Source organism: Mastacembelus armatus, chromosome 12 (genome assembly GCF_900324485.2).
Source record: "Mastacembelus armatus chromosome 12, fMasArm1.2, whole genome shotgun sequence".
NCBI classification, from domain to species: domain Eukaryota; kingdom Metazoa; phylum Chordata; class Actinopteri; order Synbranchiformes; family Mastacembelidae; genus Mastacembelus; species Mastacembelus armatus.
The window spans coordinates 18498334-18524221 of NC_046644.1; the positions used below are offsets into that span (position 1 = coordinate 18498334).

General features: G+C 42.8%; 1 protein-coding gene across 4 annotated transcripts in view; it reads right to left on the bottom strand.

Moving 5' to 3' along the window:
• Positions 1 to 25888, bottom strand: part of pde8b (phosphodiesterase 8B) — a 42778-nt gene that overhangs the window by 10117 nt on the left and 6773 nt on the right. The window contains exons 1-14 of one of the 4 annotated variants that reach the window (XM_026297036.2): positions 22731 to 23466; positions 14248 to 14304; positions 10007 to 10197; positions 7727 to 7786; positions 7543 to 7600; positions 7249 to 7337; positions 7073 to 7151; positions 6463 to 6603; positions 6261 to 6349; positions 6110 to 6164; positions 3597 to 3648; positions 2925 to 3002; positions 2273 to 2349; positions 777 to 941 (exon numbers count right to left, since the gene is read on the bottom strand). In XM_026297036.2, the coding sequence (XP_026152821.1) occupies positions 777 to 941; positions 2273 to 2349; positions 2925 to 3002; positions 3597 to 3648; positions 6110 to 6164; positions 6261 to 6349; positions 6463 to 6603; positions 7073 to 7151; positions 7249 to 7337; positions 7543 to 7600; positions 7727 to 7786; positions 10007 to 10197; positions 14248 to 14304; positions 22731 to 23012 (1473 nt within the window). In that variant the 5' untranslated portion in view covers positions 23013 to 23466. Of the gene's footprint in view, positions 1 to 776; positions 942 to 2272; positions 2350 to 2924; positions 3003 to 3596; positions 3649 to 6109; positions 6165 to 6260; positions 6350 to 6462; positions 6604 to 7072; positions 7152 to 7248; positions 7338 to 7542; positions 7601 to 7726; positions 7787 to 10006; positions 10198 to 14247; positions 14305 to 19562; positions 19678 to 22730; positions 23467 to 25888 lie in introns of those variants that run through there. The other 3 variants (XM_026297037.2, XM_026297039.2, XM_026297038.2) reach the window with 3 other exon arrangements.

Genomic DNA, 25888 nt, shown 5'->3' on the forward strand with positions numbered 1-25888 from the left:
GTGTTAGTGTCTTTTCCATTTTCTTACAGTATCTTGGAGTATCTATGCTTAAACAGCAGCTCTCACATATAAAATGATATTTTTTAAAAGATCTCTAATTTCTTAAAACCTCTGGGCACTATAGTTTTAACATGTTACTCAGACTGGAGGAAAGTTGGGGACCAATTTCAGCTGCGGATTAACACGTTTTTACTAGTCAGTATTCGTGGCAGCAGGACAGTGAATGTGGGACTGATTTAAAAATAAACTACAGTGTCTTCATTGTAATGAAGGAACATGTCACCCAGAGCAACAGTACGTGTACGTACACACACACACACACACACACACACACACACACACACACACACACACACACACACACACACAGACAGTACTGGGCTTTAGAATCAAGTCACCGTTGCTTTCGGTTTTTGTGGACAAAAATAAAAATAAATATAACATCTTCTATTAACTGGATGAGTCTACACACCTAAATCTGCATTGTTGCCACACTGAGCTGATGGATCTGAACCTGCTTTAAGTACAGAAACATCTGCACCTAGTGATTCACTTGTAGTTGGGTTTATTCTAGACACTAAAAAAAAAAAATAATAATAATAAAGATTTTGACGACTCTCCAAAATTACAGATTTTAGTTTGGATGTCAAAAATTTCATTGCATGTTCTTGTGCATGAGTTCAGAACATTTTTACAATGATTTTAAAAAAGACATTATCTAACACTTTTCTGAATGAGCTCAGGAATACGTAGTGAGTCACTACACTGCTGCTTACATTCATGAGTCCCCCAACCAGGTCGTTGGTGTGGGGGTCGTCTTCTTTGGAGGCGAGCTGAGGGGAGTAGAGCTCCGTGGTCCTCAGGATCTCCAGCACACGGTCCAGAGCCTCAGCCACTGTTACGGGACTGCTCTCTTGGGCAGCATTGATGATGTTTATTACCTGGGGAAGAGGAAAAAGGAAAAAGTCCCTATTTTGCTGCAAAACAGACTCTTCATACAAAGAAATGCACAAAGAGTCCTCTGCAAGACATGCTACAACAGAATGCTCCTTTCTTTGTGCATGGGTCTTGGAGATGTGCATGTGATGCTGGAGAAATCTCATCTGTGGCAAAAGAGCTAAATAAAGCTGCTCCTTAAACACACACCAGCATCACAGGACCTGCAGCGAGACAGTGTGACATTGTGAATACTGTACGTTATCTAACTATGATCCGGTGTATTGTTGCTCACAGCATCTGCTCCTGTAGACCTGCAGGAGCCCAGTGAAACTGGGATGTTCATCCTACTCAGTAACAAATCTTCAGATTTAACATCATTATCATCATGAATAATATTCCGAAAAATACATCCAGCTTTCACCACATTAGCCTCGATGCAAACAACCCTAATCTAATAAATTTTGCCTCTTAGGTTGCATGAAAACAATGAGATGTTTTTTGTTTTTTTTTTGTTTTTTTACTGTAAATTATTTAGTTTGGAAAACACATGATCTATGAAATGAGCCTAAATATCCAGTTGCTGTTTTTGATTTACTTTAATATCTAACTTCATTTTAACCCTATAGAGGTAAATCAGACCAGATGGTCCAATAATGCACACAAATTACTGTAAAACGTACTGAACCCATCACCACCAGAACACTGTGTATCTACTAAAACCTCTTATCAGTATTTCTTAGTACAGAAATAATTTCCATAAAATCCAGTTACGTTGAAAGAAAGTACATTTAAATATCAAATGAAAAAAAAAAAAAGGCAGTGGTCACATCTTCTCACTAAAAGGACATCACATTAGTTGTTATGTCTGCCTATTAGCAGTCACAAGAGGCAACCCCTCCATTACTGGCTCAGTCAAACAGCATTAAGGGCGAACAGACAGCTCTAATGACTGACCACTGAATGGCTTCGTGCTGCTGGAATAAAACACTCAAGATACTTAAAAGTGACACGGATTTGAACAAACAGATCTCGTTTCTGAATTTAGATGCTGTAATGAACCTGTAGGAAGCTCGTAACGAGCCACAGAAGAAGCTAATTCTTGGTGAAAATCCAGCATGTGAAACCTGATGACTGCTGCTAGAGGAAACGTGCTCCACGAAACATTTGTCTTTTTAAAGTGCTGAAGACATTAACTTTAAAAAAAAAAGAGCTGAGTATGAAACTGTTCATTGGAAAAACGCCCCAGCAGATTTTTAAAAAAAAAGTTTTTTCCCGCTGCTTAGTGGAGAACATTGGTTTCTTTAGGGGTTGGAAAATGGCTGAATGGTGGTACCTTGGTGATGGGAGCCTCGATGGTCATGGAGTGAATCCTGGCGACAGAGGAGTATCTTCTATTCTGTAAACTGGGAGCTGAAATTAGGAAAATACTGATGTTATGTTTTATTATAACCACGGTGACTCATTGACTATCAGCCCGTACTGTCTGTTAAATTAATATTATTACTGAATCTGGAAAATAAAGACCATAGAGAGTTAATCCTGATTAGGAAACTGAATGAAGGTCAAAAAAAGGAAAGGATTTGTGGGCTGTGAAAAAAGAAGAGGGAATTAAGAAAGTATGAAGGCAAATAATGTGGATGTAAGAGCGATGAACGAAGGCAAGAGTTAGAAAGACAGAAAATGGTTTGACTAGAGGAGTAAGAAGAAGACAAAGCAGCACTTAGCAGAGAGGAGGAGGGAAGAACATAATGTCACCAGCCCACGACATGTCTCTTTAGTTCAAGTACCTACAATAACGCAGTGACTCATTCTCATTTGCCATCTCCAATCATCTGCCCATTCTTCATCTCTTTCCTCTCCCCATTCTTCCTTTGTTTTTCTACTTTACTCCCATTGCATAATTTCACCCCCCACGTCTTCCGTGCAGAACGGCTCAAACTCCTCCATTCACTCAGAGGCTGCAAAAAGATTTTGAAAGGCTGTACCGTCACTGCCACGGGAGCTGAGCGACCTGGCATCAATCGAGTCTTTCCTCCTGTCCCGGTGACGCAGAGAATGGCTCTCTGTAGAGAAGCAGAGGGAAGTGATTGGCATTAAACCTGCAGAGATGCATTTCTACTGCAGCAGCTCGGTCTCACTGATCTGTTTTCTTGTGAAGAACTTTGAAACTCTGACCCACTTTTTTGCCTCTTGTGCATCATCATTACAGTAGAGTCACTAAACATGGTTCTCTGAAAAACCCAAAAGGAAATTTAGTCTGATTTATTTCTGCTCTCAAGGCATTTTCATAATCCTCAAACGGTCTTTGAATCAACCGGAACAGTCAAAGGAACATAGCAATTAAAGGAATATTTTAAAAGTTAAATAACTTTATAACGGATCAGATTACTATAAGATATATATTATAAATACTATTAGAAAGTTCTCTATAGTAACATCATTATTATTTAATAATAACTGATGCATGTTGCTGTTCTGTATATTTTTAACTTGTTGAATAACCTTTCACTCTATTTTGGGCCTGAGGAAAAGCTGAAGTCAAGCTTTCCCACAAACATCTTTAAAAAAAAAAAAAAAAAAAACTAAAAACTAAACTTGCCCAATTAAAAGACTGCGTCAACATAAAAAAAAAGAAAACACGTGATGTGACACGTTACCTGACTGCGAATGCTCCCCGCTGCCTCTCTCCTCCTTGTTGAACTTGTGGACCTGACAGACACACAGCAGGAGCAGATTAAAGTCGAGGCCTGGACCCAAAGTCACTGCTGGTTCACCTTCACTGTGAGGAATATAATCAGCCTAATTTCCTGCTCCCTAAAAGCAACACGCTGGCAGGATTACATCTGTTGATTAAAGACTTCTTTAGACTTTGAAGATATTTTTTCCTCCCCTCTGCAGCCCAGTGCAAACTGCTTTATTACTGCACACTCAGGATGCAAACAGTGCAGAGGTCTGTCGTTACTCTGAATTTGTGCAACTGACGTCTCAACACTTTCTCTTTATGCAGAACCTGAACTCCAGTTATGTGTCATTTCTTTGAGCATGAAAAAAAAAAAAAGTGACAACCTTTTTACCTGGAACATCTGGTTCTGAAAACAAAGTAATTCAATGCGACACCATAAAAAGAGTCTAATTTCTGTGTAAACAACAAGTAAAATTCACAGTAAACGCAACCAAGCCACAGTAGAATTAGTGTGGCAGGATGGCTACGGGCTAGCCTCGGCCAAAACCACTTATTTCTTTCACACTACCATCGCAGTAAAATGAGAAAAGATGATAAATAAAGTGGTTCATTTAAATGTATTAAAGGGAAGATTAACTTTATTACATTGGTCATCGTTTAAATGGACGAGAACACTGACATAAGCTGCATTAAGGCGTACGGTGGACGCACTGCAACTCTCAGCGTGTCTCAGAAATTGACTAATTTAGACAGTCTTTGGAAAGAGACTGCGCATGTGTCCAGAAACAGAAACAACCAGTGTTTTCATGCCACTGACACTTTGTACAGCACATCCTGTCAGCCACACTGGGGTTATGGCCTGGAGATATGGATATGTAAAGCCTCTAATCCAGTTAAACAAGATTTTCCTCACCCAGTGATTCACTGCACCTCCACATATCGCTGACAACACATCATACACGTTTACGTAACCTGAGGATGAACGTGTACAACCATACATTTCATTCATTTCTGTTTACTAACATCTCAAAATTCAATTTTGATAAGAAGAAAATGTTTGTCTATTAAATTTCATCTTCAGGATTCACATCACTCTCACTCAATCGCTCATTTTGTCTTTTCGCAGCCCTCCTTTCTAAATCTCTAAGTCTCTCTCTCAGGTCTCCAGTGCTTCTCATACTGAGTAAATAGGATTAAGACAGTATAAACACTTGTAATGACATACAAGGTTGCCAGATTTAGCTGGCTGAGTCTTAATGGGCTTCTTGGGCTGCAAAGCACAAACAGACATTTTTAAAAAAAAAACCATTTCGAACGAAGTGGAGTAAAGCTGGGAAACAGTTGAGATTCTAATGACCCTTAATTGGGAGTGATAGAAACAAAACCGACCCGAAACCTGCTGCAAGTCTGAAGCGCTTAGACAAATACTGCCAACTAAACAACACAATAAAATGGAAACTGTGGTCTACAGCCAAACGTCTGGGTGGGAAAAGCTGAGGAATAATGTGGGGTTTTGAGTGCTAAAAGGAAAATGTACTATGCGAGGATACAGCATCAGATAAGTGGTATCCTGAAGGGACCTGTGTGGCCTTGGGTTGTCAGATGGATAATGGTGTCTCAGTATGTGTGTCACAAGATGATTTGTGCCATTCTGCACAGTGAAAATAAAGTTATAGAGGGAATAATGCCATTCAGACTGATGCGGCACAATTCAGGCTGTGGACTTCCATGATTTTGAGAATGGGATCAGTCAGTGCTGTGTCTAAGGATTCCCAATCCCAACAAGCAGGCATGAATGCCATTTGGCTTTGGCAGGCAGATGCCAGCGGCTGACTCACCTTATGCACACATGATGAAAGAGAGCAATGAGCTAAAGCTAGTCCCTGTGCAGCTTTGCCCGAGGTATAAATATCCCTGGCGCCTGGCTGCTAGCTCTCCCAGGGCTTCATGGGGGATTCTGGTGCTTAGCTGTAGCTTAGCATAGTATGATGTTACTGGCCTGGAACCCAGCTGAGAGCAGCGACACACCTGCTTCAGAGTAACTGTGCACACTGCTCAGGCCACATTCCCCGCTGACATATTCAAGCTTTGGGACTGTTGATGGACTGACACGTGTTTAAGCTCGACTGTGATCTTCGAAAGAGAGCTTATTTAAGTCAAAGGCTTTTACAAATCAAGTTTTGCAGCAAAAGTTTCTGTCTCCAAACTGCAGCTAGTGGTCTAGTGATGAAAGGACTCAGCATCTGAGTGTGCCAACCAGGATTTGAGCCAGATTTAAGTTGTTTCACACTTTAAGACTCTGCTAATGTGCAGGTGCAAAAAAAAAAAAAAAGGCTGATCCAGGTTCGACTTTTTATCTGAATGTTTTTACTGCCATTCGTTGTGTTCAAAGCTCAACATCTAGTGATGACTGACATCTTCACCACAAACAAACCTAAGGACGATTAAACAGGACAAAAGGTGAGTTATATGCATCATTTGAGTCACCTGATTGTTGTTGTCGACGTGAGGTCTCTTAATGGCTACGAAATGTCGAATCTTCCTGTGGAGAGAAAAAGAAGAATCTGGGATCAGTGATTTCTCACCTTGTGGAAAGCTACAGCACGTGAGCACTCTGGGTTGTTTAAAGTTACCTTACCCTCCTTGGCCGATGACAGGCGTTATCTTCACATGCTGCTGTATGCTGTCGCCTGACTTCTTTCTGGCGTAGTAAATGCCCTGCCACTCCTTCAGAGACAACAGTTAGAGATCTGTTAGTTCACAGATAGTGCGTGGGTGGGTGGGTGGGTGGGTGAGTGCGTGGGTGGGTGGATGGATGGATGGAAGAGTGAGTGACTGACTTTTCCTTTTTTGATGCAGGTGTTGATGGTGTCCAGCAGGTCAGCTCTGTTCTTGTCACTCTTGGGCAGTTCAGTCAGTTCTTTCCCGATCAGCTCCCCCCTGTGGTAGCCCATCATCCGCTCGAACGCTGGGTTTACATACTGGGACAAAGCCAGGACGGTAATAGAGTATGAAAAAACACCAGTATAATATTCTATATGTCATTTACTGTTGACATGTTTCTTCATTATGGTTAATGCTGTGGTCAGTTTTATACTGTCCCCATATTCATTCACTCCTGCTTAAGAGAAAGGTCGGAATATTAGGAACCCCCGAGAATATAAAGCAATCCAGTATAGTAACACCATTGATAAAATAACATAAACCTGTTTAATCCCAGGGGGAAATGTAGGTAGTCTTGATTAACCAGCTGCAACTGAATTAAATGGTATGTCAGGACTGTTGTATTACATTGCATTCAGTTGTACAGGTGCACTTTGCTGAACAAAGGAACACACTGCTGGTTTTAGTCATTTAACTAGATCTGTCTGCAATAAAAAAACTAAAATATCACCACGTCATGTTTTAAAGGAACAGTCTGAGGTTTTATCTGCATGAATTATCTCTCACCTGTATTATGTGATCCTCACTGGTGATCTCCACAGCCTCTTGACAGTGCTCCAAAGCAGTGAAGACGGAGTTACAAGCCCTGTGGATGAATACAGTCACAGTAGCTTCAGCATCACCTTGTGCATACGCAGGATCTGTGCGTGTACATGCAACTGTGTGTTCTCCCTCTGCTGTACCTGAGTTTGAACTGGCAGCGCACCTCTCCATGTTCAATCTGTATGAGCTCATTATAGCAGGCTGACACACTGCTGTTCTCCACAAACCTCTGGGAGGCCAAACAAGGTTAAAGTGGTGTTTGAAGGAGCAGGAAAGACCAGTGCAAAACTGAATGAGTCAGGATTCACTCAGTGGCAACTTGTTTAGCAACCTCCCATATCATTTTCACACCATCACACCACTCTTTCAAAAAACACAACACATTCAGGCCTACGCTGGTTATAAATACACACTCAAAAGTAATTTGGACGTACTCTGCTAAATCCAGCACAGAGGAGAGGAAGAACAGACGGTTCGTCCTGGTCAGGCGGTCTACACAATGACAGAAAAAAAAATTATTGCCATCCACAACCACATTCATTTTTCAGAAACAGGCTTGGAGTGATCCACATCTTTATGGAACACGATATTAAAAAATAAACATATATCAAAACTCACTTTTGCGGCAGGATGGCTAGAATGACTGTGTTTTCTGAGGGCTTTGTCGCACGGATCGACCTGGAAACAAAACAAACGCCGATTAAAAGTCAGCAGGGGTTCATTTCAGCCACACTTTGAGCTCATGGCAAGTGGCTTGGACTCAGGTACGGGGTAAACATGTGGGCAGATTGGGGATGATGTCATTGCCACAAAAGACGGGCAGAACATTTCTGTACTTCACACAGACACACCAAACACAACATCTGCTTCAGAGGTCGGACCGCAAAGCCACACCGCTAGCAGGACGTACGGGAAAGTGGCCCGGAGGACGAGGAGACGGTGATGGAGAATGAAAGGAGGAACAGAGGGAACAGATGAAGGCAGAGATCCTCATGGGGGATAAAGAATAAGGAGAAAAAACAGCGATGAGGGAAGGAGGGAAGGAGCAACGGACAAACAGGGACCGGCTGCCAAACTGTGGTAATCAGGAGACAGGAGAGACGAATGGATCTGTTCCCTTCTTGGGGAAATAATGAAGCACTTACAATAAATCACTCTACAAAATATATGGTAGTGGCTTTTAGGGTATCCAGGAACTGCAGATTGGTCTGTACTGTATCTAACAATAACTACAGCCCTGCAGAAATTATAACTACGTTGAACAGAGAACTAGCAGTCGCTTGTCGTGGCTAAAAATAATGAGGAATATGCACCGTTTGAGCAGCTCGATACAAATGGCAGTGGAAAGTGAGAATGTTTAAAAATAAAAGGCCTTAACAGACGTCCTTGTAATGATGCCTGGAAGGTATTCACACAGGCATGAAGACAGCCATGGGGCACACGTTTAACAGACTGATCCATGGGAATCTCCTTTCAAAGGTCCTTAAACATGAGTTAACAAACATTAAGTGTCCCTTGGTTATTTGTTATAGTCAGTGGCAGGTTTAAAAGAAAAAAGAAAACCAACCACAGTCTGAGATACAAATACGTGAAAACTATAGGACTAAAAATACCATGAAGTAATAGAAGATAAACTTAGCACAGACCAGTATAACCAGTATGAATGTAATAGCTGGCAAGAACAGACAGTGAAGGAGGTTCATCTACAGTCAAAAGGTTTTGGAAAAGTGGCCCGGGGCTGTTGCTCTGGAAAAACATCCAAGAACTCGTGGTTCCCTGGGCCACTGTCCAGTTTTCACGTCAAACAAACTGCAGTTCGGACTCATTCAAGTGCTTCTCTGTTTCAATAGCCTCTTCTGAAATGTGACATCTAGTATTTACTGATTTTTCTTTCTAGAGCAAAACAAGAATAAGCAGCCCACAGAGCTCCTTCTACCAAACCTCAGCGACTTTGGGTCAAGCAGCATCACGGTGCTCATGCCTGTCATGTCTCCAGTGGACACCAGATGGCACCAGCACGTCCTCCACCACACTGTCCTAAAGCTATTTATAGTACAGCCGCATTCAGACATAATGTTCTCTAGACATTCTTGAACATCACTGTGCTTAGGTAAAAATAATAATATTGATTATCGTGGATTAACACAAAAGGATTACAGGGACATTTTTAGCTGATGAAGCCGTTTCAGACTCTTTGTCGAACGTTCAAGACTGGACTGAAAACAGCAGCAGAAAAGACGCCAGAAGAAAACTCAAGTAGAAGAAGAAATTCACGTGCAGTTTGTTTCCTAAAGGATTAAGACAAAGAGAAGATTGACTTTCAATTAAACACTTGGATTTGTCAATCTGTACAAACGTGCTGTATAAACAACCATGTCTTATCTCACTGTATTTATTACTTTATTAGGATCCCCATCAGCTTCCTCAAAGCACTACCTGGTCCTCCTCATGCCCAGAAAATGAACAAATACATAAAAAAAAAACAAGCAACATATCAAAGTCTCAATGTGAGAACAACATTCAAAAGCATCTTAAAGTGTTTCAATGCCTCACTATGGTTCCGTGCTGCTAAATATTCCTCTGGAAACAGCTATCTAAGCATAACAGTCCACATACCAGCAGCTCTAACTCTCACAAACCAACATGTTACGTACGTTTGCTTGACAGGTCATCATTTTATTGGCATCTGGTAATTATGAAGCTTTAGAGGCACAGAGCAGGATAGTTGTTTCCCTGTTTCCAGTCTTTGTGCTAAGCTATGCTAACAGGCTGCAGGCTGAAGCTTCATATTGACCATATAGGTGTAAATGTTGTATGGATCATATAATACGACTCTGGTGTTTCCTGCAGTAACCTTGGAGGAAAAACGCAAAAACAAAAAGGGCAGTACAGGCTCACCGGCAGACGGCCTCAGGCTCAAAGTAGCGTGAGTGGCGTCCATCAATGACAATAATCTCATGGTGCTTGTCCAGGAAGCACTCGACAGCGGACTCGGGAGTCCGTGCAATGTTGCACCTGAACCCGGCGCGGTCGCAGGCCCACCAGAAGGCGTCACTTTGGCTGTCCTCCTTGGCGAACACCAGCAGGACCTGAGGAGACAGGACAGAGCCGAGACCTGGGTGAGACAGTCCTGCTACTATTGTGACAGTTATAGAGCATCTGTGTTAGTAGGTCTACTCAGACAGGACATTCTGCAGAGCAGCAGGTATCCAAGAAGCAGACGTCAGCTGTATCCTGACACCAAGGTTACAGCACTGACATTTATGGGGCCCAATATGAACCAGCGGAAAAAGGGTTTTATTCTCGCTCTAAGGGACGGAACCAATTTATTCCTTCAAACACCTGTAAAGTGTTCTAGTCAACATTTAAGTTGGGTTAGATCCTTACAGATTAAAGTGAAGCCTCAAATGTTTCTTCTCATTCTCCTGAATAAGATTCACAAAATCCTGCGATCACTTTCTAAATCAGTTTTTACGGCACCGAGAGATCGGTTTTACTAAGTCAAAGGCATTTAAGGGTTATTAGTGATGGTTGAAGATTAGGGTGACAAAGACCTTACAAACAAACCAGTTACAAAAAACTCTAACGCTTGAATTAGTGAGGATCTGCCCTGGTCTCAGATGTTCTGTAACCACAACCACAATAACTAAACAGATCAGATTCTATCAATACTTAGATTACACACACATTTTCATGCATGCAGAGTCAAATCCAGTTTAACTGGTCATTTGTGCAACTTGATTTAGCTTCAACATCTCGGAGCAGCTAGTCGTGGTTCTTTTCTCAGCCCTGCTGCTTTTCCTGAACGTTCTGACTAAATGTGGATTTCCTCCCTCAGTCCCAGGACACACACACACACACACGCACACACACAGCTCTGGAGAATTCACAGTTTAATCTAAACAGAGCTGTGAGTGTGGTCATCTGTCTGCTTGTTTTCCCTGTGATAAGGTGATAAACCTGTGCAGGCTGCCTCCCTACCTGCGTATCATGCAGATGTCACGCTAATGTCTCCTTCCAGTTCATTATTGCTTCAGCGTTTAACTGGGCAGCACATGATCACAAACGAAGTTTGTATTTCACACCAACAGCCACGAAGCCTGCAGAGCACGGACTCATGTTTTTGATCGCACACTGTGTTTTGTCCACAACACACCAGCCACCTTTGGTACAGTGGTGAGGAAAGAGACTCTCTCACACGCGCGCGCACACACACACGCACACACGCACACACGCGCACACACACACGCACACACACACACACACACGAGCAGCTGGGCTGCAGCCAGAACCAACAGTACTCAGCTCTGCCTCGCAACAGCATCACCTCCTGACTCCCTCTAAGGACAACAAAGGATAGAGTGACAGAGTGCAGGGAGGTGCGGTGGGTGAAAAAAATGAAAACTAGAAGACAGCTAAAGTAATGAGTCCTTGCTCGGTTTTAAAACCAGGAAGAGGAGTGTGATATCTATTGATGCAGCCCTTCACAGCTGGAGATGAGGCAGGCTGAAAATGGAACATGGAAAAGAACAGGTGAGAATGACAGATGAAGATGTAAAAAATAAAACGCAGAGGGGGGGGGGAGAAAATGAGCGAGCATTGGTGAGTGCATGTGAAAGGTCCACAGTCTTTGATCCCATGCTGGCTTGTGTAACCATGGCGCTGCTTTGTGTAACCATGGTGCTAGCATGTGAAATTCCACACACACGGTATCCAGTCGACCCTGGGACGACGCCGACCGCACACATCTCTGACCTGCCACCCAAATATGTCCCCAGCGACGAGGCTGGCAGGAGGCGCCGTTGGTCTCAATTCTCCATCTGATGTGTGCGGTCAAACGCACGGCCGCGCTCCGTCACGTCACTATCACGTCTGGCACAGACGCACTAACTTCCACGCTTTTAACTCGTTTTCCAGTGAACATGTGTCTGCATGGTTACCTGCGTGTGGCATCCTTACAGTAAATACCTTATACACTTCCACACATCACAGAACGGCTTCATGGTGTGTATGAAAACTGTTGGCCTGAAGGTTTATCACTCACTTCTAGAAGAGACCTGACTCGCATCTTCACAGTTCACCTGCCATGTTTGCACACCCAGGCCCGATGCCATGTTACCTTGGGAGATTCCCAAACACGGAGAGGTGTCATCAGGGTAACTATCTTTGAGCACATGATGTGTGGGAGCACCAGAGTCTGTCAGATAGTGTTTGAAGATCAAGATGCTGTGCAAGAATTTATAAAGGTCCGAAGACAAACACAGCAGAAGACGGTACAACCGTCAGCTATGGAGCTGAAACAATTAGAGAGTTTAGTAATTAGCTGTTCAACACAAAGTTAACTAGTAATCATTTAGTAATTTATTAACAATTAAAGTCATTTAAAAAGCAAAAAAAAAAAAAAAATGCCACAGCCAGTTTGAATGTGTCAACTTAGGCTTTGACATTTCATTGAATTGGGAAGATATCCAATAGATTAACTGATAAGAAAAAAAAATAAATGTTAGCTGCAACAAAAATCTATGGTGCTTGAGCTAAGAGTCTTGTGTCAAAGTGAAGAATGAACATTCAAGCTCAAATATTTCTTTAAAAGCCCATGAGTACATTGTCCTGCTGTTAACCCTTCAGCCCCACAGACTGGTTCTGTGACGGGCCAGAACAACAAAACCTTTTGATTTTTCAGAAAGATATATATCCACTGCAGGTACACACATGGGAAATATACATGTGTGCTGCTTTAGTTTCACTACGCAATCAGTGAAACACATGAATCGTTTGATAAGCTGCAGGGGGACGGAATCGGAGAGGCTGAAACTCTCCAGATCTGTGAGGCAGTAACAGTAAACGTCAGGGAAAACTCACAACATATAAGTCTCTCCTGCAGAGCATTTTATCTCTCTCTTTTCATCTCTGCTTTCCTGTGGAAGAAGTGAAGCAGGTTAGGTCATGGATCCAGAAGAAGGCTGGAGCTACAGCTTTAGTGCTCTGCTTTGGGAGAGCAATTTAAGGGTTTTATGGGGCATAAGACCGGGTCTTAGAAGGCTTTTAAATAAAGCCCGAGGTCCCTCCACCTGCCTGCATGCTGCCAGAGATTCGTAGTGCAGTGTTATTTGGCATGGTGAATAAGGAGTAGGAGAAGGGTGAAGGGGTAGAGAAGGATACTGTGGCTCAGCATGAACATGAGTGGCGTGCCAGGACTGGAGGGAGAGCTGAACTGAACTCAGAAAACCCTGAAGATCAGTCAAACCAGAGCAAATTAAATGAAAGCAATAAACAAGCACCTAATAAAGTGACTGATTCCTGAGGAACCGCCAGAACAGAGGAATGCTTTATGTTTCTGCATCCCAACCAGCTGGTAACCTCCTGTGTTACATAAGCACAAATCTGACTAGCACATGGTCTAATCCCTCACTAGAGAAGGATGAGCACAGACAATCCCTGACTCAGCCTTTCCTCATCTTGCAATATTCCCAAGTTCTTCACAGGCACAAGGAGATCCAAGGACAGAAGACAGAGGACAGACAATGTGTCTACAAACAATTTCACATGAACACTTGATCTTCTCTTGAAGACATCAGTGTGGTTGCAGCATCCTTCAGCTTTAGACAAACCTTTCAAATGCACATTGCACAGAACAAAGACTGGGTTGTGTCCTTTACCACTTAAACTGGAATGACAGGAATAATTACAGGAACCAAAACCTATGGTCCACCTCACTATGATTTTAAGACAGACTCCAGTTATGACCCTATGTTTCGTGATTGTGGAACATCTTTAGATTAGCAAAACTACTTCCGACATAAATCAGGCCGACTGATTCTCATTAGGAAGCTGATTGGATGCAGCGATAAGTTCATATTTACAAAAAAAATCTCCACATGACAGTAACAAAGCAAAGTGTACAAGTCGACAGGTGATTGATCTGTTGTGTAAAAGGCCTGATACAGAAACACTCGTTATCTGTAACTGGATACTGGGATGTAAGTAGATTCATAAGGTTACAGGGTTTCTCTCAACACATTAGTGATTAGAAAAGAAAAGGTTTTTATTTCAGTAAAATTTAACCAGCAGCTGCAAAACAACATTATTTTATTAGCCTGTTATTCAAAACGAAACCTGAGTAAAAGTTTTGTTCTTACCTGAACCGGCTCTTGAGTCAGTCTCATAGGTCCAACACATTCTTCTGTGGCTGAAACCTGGAAGAAACACACAACATGCAAATATGAAGATCACAAACCGTGAACATGAAACACACGAAGCACAAAAAGCTGTCAGCACGTCTTACCATTTTACCATTAATGTCCAGAAGCATATTGACATATTGTTTTTCTCTGTACAACCTGTTTGTCCCTGTTGACTACATTTAATCGTGTTTCTTACTTCCTTCGTTCGGTTTTAAGAGTCTGCAGAGCAATAACACCAGTGTTTCCTTTTTCAGAGAAGATACCTGGGGGACAAACTGCATTACAACAGCCTCCTAAACTACACAAATCTGCCCGTGTTGTGATCAGCTCTCCTACGCTCCACATGCAGTATTAGTGGCCCAGGCTGGAGCTGTCCACTGCAAACCTCTTTAAAAGGTATTAGCAAGCAGCCACAGATTGAACTCACAGGTTTACTTGCATAATCCTACTGCAGGAGCATCATGCACTGTGCTGTATATATACACACACAGTATGTGTGTGTGTGTGTGTGTGTGTGTGTGTGTTTGCAGCTTGTCTGGGCAGCTTCAACAGGCTTCTCAAACACATGCATCATTCTTGTGTGAATAAGCAACTCAGCGACATGTGCACCCCCTGAGCAGATGCATGCACACACATGCTTACCCCACACTTTAAACACACAGTGAATCAGCTGTGTACCACAACATGCTACACCACAGTGGAAACCACATTAGCTCTGTGTGTGTGTGTGTGTGTGTGTGTGTGTGTGAACTAATTATTAGTTATTTTTGAGCAGGTTCTGTGTTGTGAATCATATTCTCATTGAAAGGTCTTTCTAAAAATATGTGGGTTGTGCAGGTGACGTGTTCATAAACACACACTCATAACCGACGAGTGAATGCTTTGGATTAAGGTCTCCCTCAAGCTACAGAGGAATATGTATGAGCAGAGAGAGAGAAAAGTAGAGAGGAGGGCTTCAGTTCATTCTGCCAGAGGCACAAGCTCATGATAACGTATTCTACGCACAAACTCTGCTCCCAGTCATGCAGAGGTTGCGTGACGAAAGCAGAGACGAGTTAGTGACTCAGCCACCCGTCCTTACAGTATTATTTGTCAGTGGTAATTAGGCTTAAAAGTGGGTGGACTTCAACCCACAGCTAGTCTCAACTAGCCGCTCCCAGCCACTAACTAACCGCTAACGTAATCATGAGCCTTTGGGTGCTGCACAAGAAATTTAAGCAGCTGGAGAAAAATAAGATTCCAGGTTTTTAAAAGTATGTCCCAGTAAAGACTGTACATCTCTTCACACCTGTTGGTTTATGCTAGTTTAGCATTAACTTAACCTTAAATATTTTAACCCAAAGCAACATGTTGTGTCTCTACTACCAGAAATCACAGTTACGGTGCAGGGAAAAATGATTCTGTTGCTAATTGAAGGCAACACAAGATACACACAGAACATTATTGTTTAGTTTGGAGGACGCCCAAACTCCTTTAAACATAAAGCTGTAGGAGCATATGAATCAGTGGCTCCTCAAAACGAAGAGAGAACAGTCATATTCAAAGATTTGTCCACCTTGTTTATATCAATCAGAAACAGCTCTCTGTAAAATGCAGTGCAGCTCAACAACCAAACATTACCACCTTCATAAAGGAGGGTTTAGGCTGACTTACTTTGGGCCTGGTTCAGGGATTTAAAAACGTTGAAGAAGCCAAAGGACACAGAATGTCTCAGGTAATGTACTGATGACAGCAGATTTGCAGGATTGTACTTCCACAGTCACGTGGACCTCACATCATGCTTGTTTATCTCAGAGAGATTCTTGGAAAGCTGAACCAGAATGACTTTCATGTTGCCACTGACTCTAGCGAGGTCCAACTGGGTAAAGTCGATGAGGTCAATCAAGGTAGAGATGACCTGAGGGAGTGCTGAGCTAGAAAATCAGCCAGAGAGACGAGGAGCGTCTGGCAGGTCAAGGGACTGAATCATTTCTATGTGCTTCGGTGAAACAAGAAGCACAGGCTCCTCATATATCACTGGGGTTTGAGGGTTTGGCTTCATGAGAAAATGAGAGAGTCTGTTTTACTTGAGGACGACAGAGCCAGATGTGAAACAGAACAGGAAGGAAGGCGGTAGGAAAGGGGACAGCTCAGCAATCAGAGAACATTTCAGAGAGATATCAGAGAGTAGAGTCAGAAGATGATAAAGGGAGTGTTGGGAGAAGTTGTCAGAGGACACTGCCTCTCCTTAGACTGGGTGACCAGATCGTACTGGGAACACAGGACAGAGGAGAAAGATTTAGGGCAGAGCGTGGACACAAGAGCCTTTAAAGAGGTAAGATGAGCGGCAGAGCCGAGGTGGATGGATGTGGAGGAGAATGGGAACAAAGTTGGCTTGTACAGTTGATTCATAAAGATTCAGACAGGAGGCAGGTGAGGAAAGACGACTGGATATAAATCAGACGTCAGAGTCTGTAGAAAGAAAAAAGAATTAAGTGAATAAAGAAAGATTTGAACCACAGAGAAAAATCTTTATTTTCCATCACTATCGAAGATAAACGTGTATATTTGCATCTAAAAGGTCACAGAACATGGTGTAAAGACACAAACAGCAACAAAATCAACTGAGACTAGGAGCATAGTTTGTTTCTACACTGATCAAACCTAGTGATGAAAACACTTAGTGATGGACTTGGTCACTACTCTACTGTCTTCTGGCTTCTGTTTCAGGAATAATCAAGCTCCATGATTTTGGGGGATGCAAACAGGCTGCACGATGTCACCTTTAAGTCACGGCTGTAATTTTTCTGGCCCATATTTGCATTTGGACCAATTCGCACCACTAAAAGTAAACTGAATCAGCCTTTTGAAGCTCTGTTTGCAAAGCTCCCATGATTGTACTGACATTCAACACCTGATTAAGTTGGTGTTGGGGGGGAAAAAAACAAAAAAAAACAAAAAAAAAAACGTCATGATTTTGAGGCAAGGTCCTGGAGTTATTGCCAAACACATTCACAGACGTTTATGTGTGAAGGACATTGGAGATCACCATAACCTTTGCAGGTGCAGACACCAAGTCTAAAAATACCTGTGTGTCTGTGTCACAGACGCTGCTGCTGCGTTCGACTGTGCCGCAGGTCAACCAAACTGCAGTAAATAAGTTCTTTTGGGGTCACCGCTACACACCTGTTCCTTCCACCTCAAACAGTATCTTGTCCTCCTATAAACACGGCACACCTCAGTTTGAAGAGCCCCGGCTTCAACCCTAAACTGCCAACCTGCTGGAGGTTTCCTCGCTGTGGACCCGCTTCTCTCCTTGAGTCACGTCAGCTCATTCTATTGTCCGTGTTTTTGCGAAGCCTTTCGTAATGTTGGCTTTGAACGATGTTGCGTAAATAAACCTTTACTTACTGGGGCCCAGGTACATCATGTCACCACATATACTGTACACAGTACATGTTGTTACTACACAGATTAAACACTGCCTTCATTGTCCGCCATTACGTTGCACATGTAACCGAGCGGTTTATGCTTCAAAATGCAATAAGGCTAACAGAGTTAAGGCATACTCGATGTATTCTTTTCACTGTTTACAGTGATTGGAGATTGTAAGGACGACAAGTTAGATTACATTATGGCCGGAGAACAGAAAGAGTAGTTTACACTTATGGGCCAATGTGACAAAGCAGGTGATTTATCATCTAGACTTGACCTTGCGTGCGTCTCGTACTTTGAAACTCAGCAGACTGTTTAGAAATCAGAAATACTACAGCATGACGTCGTCACGGCCTTCAGGTCGAGGCTGAATCTTCCTCTGATCCTCTGCGTTATGTCACTTTTTGTCTGTATCTGACCCAGCAGTGAAATATTTGATTCATTTTAGATAATGCCACACAGGGTAAATCCCAAGCACTTGGCTTTCATGATATGAGATTTCTCATCATTGTTAGCAGGAGGCCTTGGTGAAATACAGTCCTTGTAACAAGGCCTCATCTTATCTGCAGTGCAGGTGGCCTTCTGTAGTGCCTCGATGGACCTGAGGTCAGCCCCAGTCTGCACACTGCTCCAGTTATCTTTCTCTTTTCATTTAGACATGATAAGCTCTCACTGATCTACTGATTTGTTGACGTGGTTTAACTCTGTCATGTGACCAGGCTTCTTTTTGTGCAGTCTTCAGACATGATGCTCATGCTGGCACAGACTTTTACACTTTTACAGTATCTGTTGATCAAATCCCTGTTTTATGATTTTTTGGACTCTTGTGCAAATGAGCTCAGAGACTAAATGTTTGCACTGAGTTTTCTCACTGAACATTATGGATTGTTATGACGTTTGGTCTCGAAAAGCCAGTGTCTCTGAGACTCTAATCCAAAGACATACAAACCACACATATAATCTAATCTGCCCTAAACTGTGAATGCCAATACATCTGAGCTGCAGTAAAGTGGTGACCTACCCAGTGCATCCTGGGATATTCTGGCAAGGAAAATAAAAAGTTAAGAGAGATGCTTTTGCTCGCTCACTCAATCTGCCTGATTACTTCAGTGTCTAAATCTATTGATTGATATTTCCATCACTCTGGTTTAGCATTTGCACAAAATTCAGCAGCACCTGAATTAGCCTCCTGCAGGCACAGTATGTGCTTGGACTGAAGTGTTCTCACTCTCTAATGTACCACCGGCCCTGGTGTCACTCATCACACCATATGTTTCAAAACTGATCATGAAAACATGAGTTCACATAGCAGAGACTCAGACTGTGCTCCGATGAGATAACACGCATGTAAACACACACCTACAGAAACGTCTTTGCATGTAAACAGTTGTCCTAGTCCAACATCCAAACTATTTTCCACTTCACGGCCTGGATGACATTCCTGCTCTCACACTCCACCTCCTCCAGCCAAACTCAGATTATGTCCACACTAAGTCGGCTAATTCTGAAGGCGCAGTTTAAAACAACACGCTTTCATGGCCGAGCTACAGTGTCTCAGTGCGGCCAAACTCACAACTAAACAAGCAGGTTTAGCAGTTCATCGTTACCTGTTTAACAGCTTGAGCCTTTGATCAAATCAGTATGTTATAATCTGACAAAAGAACAGTGATCACCTGGTCTGAGCGCAAGAAAGCAGGTTTTTAGTTTCAGCCTGCACTGACACGGCAGATAAAACATAACAAGCAGCTGCGACTGATATAGATTTTAAAGCGATAAGATAAATGTGAGCAAAAGCTCATATTACAATCAAAAACAACAACACAATAAAAACTCACAAATGTGTAATGATGACTTACATGCAACAGGGTAAGAAGCTCTGCTTATAAAAACAGAGAGATCCTGAAACATGTTAGCAAGCTAAAGGCTGCACAACCTGAGCTAGGTCTCCAGGTGTGCCATGTTAGGTTGGGATTTGGCCCCGCCCCCTTCTTGACTGGGCAGGATTTAAAATGATAATCACAGAGACAGTGAGAGGCAACAGAAAACCGCCTTCCTCAAATTGCACTTTAATAGCCCACAAGGGTGTCTGAGCAGATTTACTCGTGTTTTCCAAAAACTGCTTTTCCCACGTCCACACAAAACAGACGAGTGTTTTCACTCCAGACAGCGTCTCAGAAAAATGCTGTTGGCTTAGTCTGGATGAAGTGGTGAGAAGAGGAGGTTTCAGATTTAGTGTGACTGTTGCTAAATGTTTCTCCATGGTTTCTCTCAAACAGCACAAGCAACATGAAACATCATGAGCCGTTCATACTGTATTATCATGCATGGAACCAGTGAGTTACTGCATGTGAAGCTTGCACCGCTCTGGCTTTGGTTTTTACACACCACAAAGGACATAATGCACTCTCAGATTTGGTTCATACATTCACACTGTTGTGATGTATGAACCAGAAGTAAAGAATGGAGAGGTACGCTACAAGGAATCATGGATTCCCAAGCAGAAAGCCTCATCTTCTTCCAAACATATGTGCTAGAATCAGCATTTTTCCTGCAGTAGTTTGTTATTGTGACTTTATATGCCTGCCCTCTGGCTGCCTGTTGACATCTGTACACATATTTATCTAGGCTGCATCCCCAACCAGTTAACTCTTGTTTCTTCACATCATAACTTCGGTCTTCTGTGCTGCTGATTTTCATGTCTTCATCTCTAGGCGAGGTTTTATTTGTCACCTGTCTTTCCCCTGCATGATTTCAGTTCCTTTTCCTAACAATGTCATTTTTTGGTCTAAAGATAAAGCAAAAATGAAGCAGCTTTGCAGATATGTTCAGAAACTCTTAAGTTTTGTCTCAACTAGTGGTGGCTTTGATGAAAATGAGAAACTATGAAACTCTCATCTGTATTTATTTATTATTATTATTATTTTTTAAGTCCGTGAGTGTGTAAGAGGCCCTGGGCGGTGTCTGTACAGGAGCCCTGCATCAGCTCTTTCACATGTGACTCTTCACTGCTGTACTGACCAGAGGGGTAAACAAATGACAAACATGCACAAACATATGCACACGCACACAGGAACACACATATGGGGGCATGATCAACACCATGACAGATTAACAAGATCCTGCAGGGAAAGGCAGAGGGGTTTAATAATAAAAAATGGCATCATTGATCCTCTCGCAGTTTTCGAAGCATGAAGGAAACTGAGGTAGACAACAAAGAGACAACAGACACACACACACACACACACTGCGACTCATGACACACACCTACAACAGGTATTTTAATACCGGACCTAAATATTTTTTAACATTTTCTATGATTTCAGCTGTTGATGAGGAGCATCCAGTTAGAACGACTAAATATTTTCATCCAGTCCAGTGTCCAGACTCATTCTGTGCTGTTTTTCATCCAAATCAGGGCCAGACAAGACAAGTACAGTGAACAACTTGATGAAAGTGAAAATTAAAGTGAATGGGACAGATAGAGCCCATAAAAGCTGAGGTAAAAGATTATATTATCAGCACAATGGGCCCATGGTGTTTTATGTTTATCAGAATTAAATGGTGCTAAATACTTGGGAGAATGAATCTGTTTCATTTAGTAAAATCGTCCAGATCTTGTTCTAGCCTGAATGGGTTAATGTATTCTGGGCTATGATCATGTGTTTTAACAAAACACAGCTATATCCTCTAGGGTTCGATCATAAATATGAAGAAGTATCTGTTCACATGCTCCCTGACGAGAGGGATCTGTCAGCAAGTAAGAAGCAGACAAAAGTTATTAAGTTCGTGATCTTTGCAGTGTCATTTCCAGTTTCTATTTCTGTTCTTTCAGAACTTATTCTGACACATTAACTTAATGTGTTCCCCGGGTAAGTTTAATGTAAAGACATATTAAAAGAAAAAGCTGATTGACTTGAGGTCTGGTTACTGTCTTTTCTCTGCCTGGGGGGGATTTGCTCATTTTTCATTACAACCTTGAGATGTGGGTGAAATCAAACAACTTGATTTTAGCTTTATAGTTTAGTTAATGAAGTAAATTCAGTGTTTACTTCAGGGCTGGAAATGTCTGTTTATTAGGGAAACAGCTGATCACCTACACTGTCTGCTAATGTCTCCCAGATCGTCCATTTTTAGCTTCGTGTGTAGATTGTTCTTATATTGCTACGGTATAATTTGACAGGATGAGCCCAAAGCCAGAATACGTGTTGACTTTTGGCACACACTCTGCACTGTGCTGCCTAAAAAACTAACATTTCCACTCATTTGACAGTGTGTTCTGTTCCTGGGCCCCCAGATTGCAAACAAACTTTTGTTACAACCCACAGAGTCCAGGCTTTGCTGCCTCTGTCTGAGAGCGGACAGAGAAATACAATGATCGTATTTCATGTCTGGGACAACTTCACATTTTTCTAATGTGCATAGAGACAGGTCAAAGCTCTAGTAGCACAGGTTGTTGCTCTGATGGGTCCACTTCACTTTAAAGCCTCCTGTTAAAGCATAAACCATAAAACATTGAACAAATGGCTGATAAACCAACTATAGTTTTAGTCTATTATCATTTAACATATGCCTGCAAATGCTGGGCCTGAGTAAACACTTAATATGTCCTTATGAGTGAGCCATGAATCATCCTTAACAGTAATAAAGTGCTTTAGCTGCTAAATAAGGGCCCAATCAGCTGCAGAGCATTTTCCTTTAATAAATCACTGACCCCCCCCCCCTCCTGTCGTTTATTATCTGAGAGAGACATTAAAGCAATGGACCATGCACCGCATCATCGTATCAACACACGCGTCACATCATCGCAATACATTAAATTATCAGCACTAATCGCGGGCTGCGGGAGGGACAGTGGGGCAGTGGATGAGCCGCTGTATAGTCAGAGAAACGTCATCTGAGCATCAGGCCTCGGCCTCCCCTGATAAACAAACAAACAAACAAACAAACAAACAAACGGGGTCTCTTCACGAGGATGCCGTTCCCGTTCAACGCGCCCTGCCGTGCCGTGCCGTGCCGTACCGTACCTTGACGCTGGTGTGGCTGGTCTGCGTCTCGGCCTCGATGCAGATGTGTCCCCCGCTGTTCTCCTTGCGATCCCGGTACGAGTTGTTGCGCGAGTGGCGGCTCTGGTAGGTGATGACGGAGGGGATGGTCTCGGCTGCATCGGTCTTGATGAAGAGCCCGTGGAGGGTCGCCGCGGTGCCCTGGGAGATGGTGGTGGTCTGGTGGGGGGAGTTGGACTCGTCTGAGTCTCGGCAGTAGATCACCCCGCTCTGAGAGACGTGGATACTGGGGGCGCAGCCCATACCTCAGCGACGCGCCTCCGGAGTCAGATCCCGGATAATAAACACCGACACTTGGGTACCACCTTCCCGTCGTCCACAGCTGCCTGCACACAGGCTGCTGTTTGCTCCGGGCATCGGCTGCGGGCTCAAATCGCTCTGTCCTCCACACACCTCCGTTTGAGCACATTAAGGGAGGGAAACGAGGAGTATAGATGATTATTCAATTCATGCGCCCCGTGAATCCGGCTCCTCCTCAGCCCCCGCTACTGTAGGATCGTGGATTTCGATGTCATATTTAGGACAAAAGGTGTTTCAGGGGATAATCTAAACCCTGCTAATGGCCTGGACCACTCGCTGGCGCATCTATGAAATGACCCGGACTAATGAGTCAAATTAATAAATGGACTAAACCACCTGGCTGCGCTTCATCACCTCTTGCTTCATATCCGGCTCTGTGGCTCATCCTCTGTCACATCCTCGCATTTTAGGCCTGTGGAGAGAAACTGGCTCTATCAAATCTGCTCTGTGCTTCTACTTTAGAGATTCTGCTTCCGATCATTGGCCACGGTCCACCTCCTCCTCCTCCTCCTCTTCCTCCACCTCCCCTCTCTCCCTCTATCTTTCCATCTACACCACATTGACATTAAATCGCTTCTTTCTCTCCACCACGACCCCCCCAATGTCCCCCAGGGGTCGTGCCCGGACTCCAGGGACCAGTTAAAAGCCTCAGTGTGCTGAATTAGACATAATGATATCAAACTAACCTTCCCACTGTTTCCAGCAGCTTCCATGTTGTTTTTTCTCCATATAATCTTGAATTGGCTCTGTAAGTGTGTGCCAGTTTGTCCCTCTGCATGTGACCTTTGACATCTGACCTTTGACCTGGCTCTAAATGCTGCACCAAGCACCAGGGACAGGCAGGGACTGACCATCATCTTCATTGCTGGTTCACATGCAGATTATTTTGCTGATTAATTCTCACATTAGAAAAGCTAAAACAAAGAAGCTTTGGCATTTAACTATTGATCGATACACACATGATCTATAATCTGCAATAATAAATAACTTACATGGAAACTAACAGGTTTAAGTGTATGAACATGAAGAAATAAAACGTTGTGCCCTGTAATGAACTAATACGACAGTAGGAATCATTTAGCAGCTACTTAAAATAGCTTTTACAAAATCAACAGAAGTTATTAGCCACTGGATGAACTTAAGCTTCTATTATTTTTAAAGTTTTAATTAATCAATCATCTGGTTAATCAACAGTAAAACCATCTGCAACTATTCTGCCAACCAGTAGGTGTTTCAGTCCCTTTCTCCTCGCAGACATGACTCTTGTTTTCAGGTGAAACAGCTCAGATACAGTCGCTGCCAACAACAAACAGACGTTAGCTCACTTTCTCAAATCCAGCAGTTGACAAGTGGAGGAGGTTGTTGCTCTAAACGGTGCAGGGAGCTGATAGTTAGTGCCACCATTAACAGCTCTGACACTGAGCTGCTTCAGACTCGCGGCTCCAAAGTGTTTTTCTAACTAAAGCTCCTACTACAGGCCCCCAAAACACAAAACAACAGCAGCTAAGACAGAATCAAACTTCTATGTCACGTTTGTGTGTTTATAACCTCGACTTAGTTTCCCTTCTGCTAATTTTCTGAACTTCGTGCTTATAAAATCTAGAGTCAGAGAAGACCAGGGCTATGAGTGGAGTCCGAAGAAGAGTGACACTGTTTTTTTGTTATGGAGACATTATTTTTGAGCGTGTGCAGAGAAATGGCTGGTGTCTGGTAAAGGGTTAAGGTTTGAACTCAAGAGCAGCACTTCGACACTGCATGGAGGAGAACATCTGGCCAGTGTCCGGTCTGGGATTTTAGCAAAGCATATAATTTCAGTGAGTGACACTGAAAAGACTATCAGCATCACTTCATCCAGTCTGACCACATGTACCACAAAACCATCCGAAGAGTCTGGTTTGATTTATCGACGGGATACTTTGGGACAGACTGGAAAAGAGGTCCGCACACTTTTCCTAACTCTGAGCTGATCCTTTAAGCTGCGGTCAGAAGCAAATTATTCACTCTGGTAACCTCCTTAAACACAATCTGAGCTACTCGTACTTTAATACTTGAGTCTTACTCGTCTCTGAGGGAAATACTGTACTTTTTACTCTACTACATTCATTGGCGAGTTATACTTTTACTGGACAAATTTAGTTGTACGCACCAAACGTATGATTAGTTTCTACAACAGGAGTCACCGTTACAGTCTGGACTACACAACAGTATTAATAGAAATAGCTCAAATGATCTCCACCTTGAGCAGCTGCAACATTCAAATACTGCTCATACACACATACATCAGTAACAGTACTTCAGTATGGTAATACATAATACTGACTGGGGCCACTGTGCTGCAGTGAGTACTTTAATTTTTGGTACTTGAAGTATATTTATCATAATTTCTTTCTAAAATAACATTACCAGTGTAGCTAATGAAGCATCTTCACAGTATAATAGTTGTACTTAAATACTTGTACTGCATGTGTGGTCGTTGGATTTGACAGCTTGTGTACAACACACGTGATTGAACGTGCTCAGTGTTATTAAATGATGGGCTGTGCAGACTGAACACTGCCCCCTGGTGGCTGAGCTTTAAAACATCAGGTACCATCTCAGGTGTGCAGTACCTGACCCGGTCTGTCTGGGTTTGTTTACACTCCAAGCTTCAGGATCATGTCATCACATGGCAGAAAACCAGCAATACAAACTTCAGCAAAGAGAAAACAGCTGTCAACAACTATGATTACACAATATATTACAACAGATCTGATGCTAAGAAGTACTCACACCCTGTACTTAAGTAAAAGTATAAATACCACAGGGTAATGATACCCTGT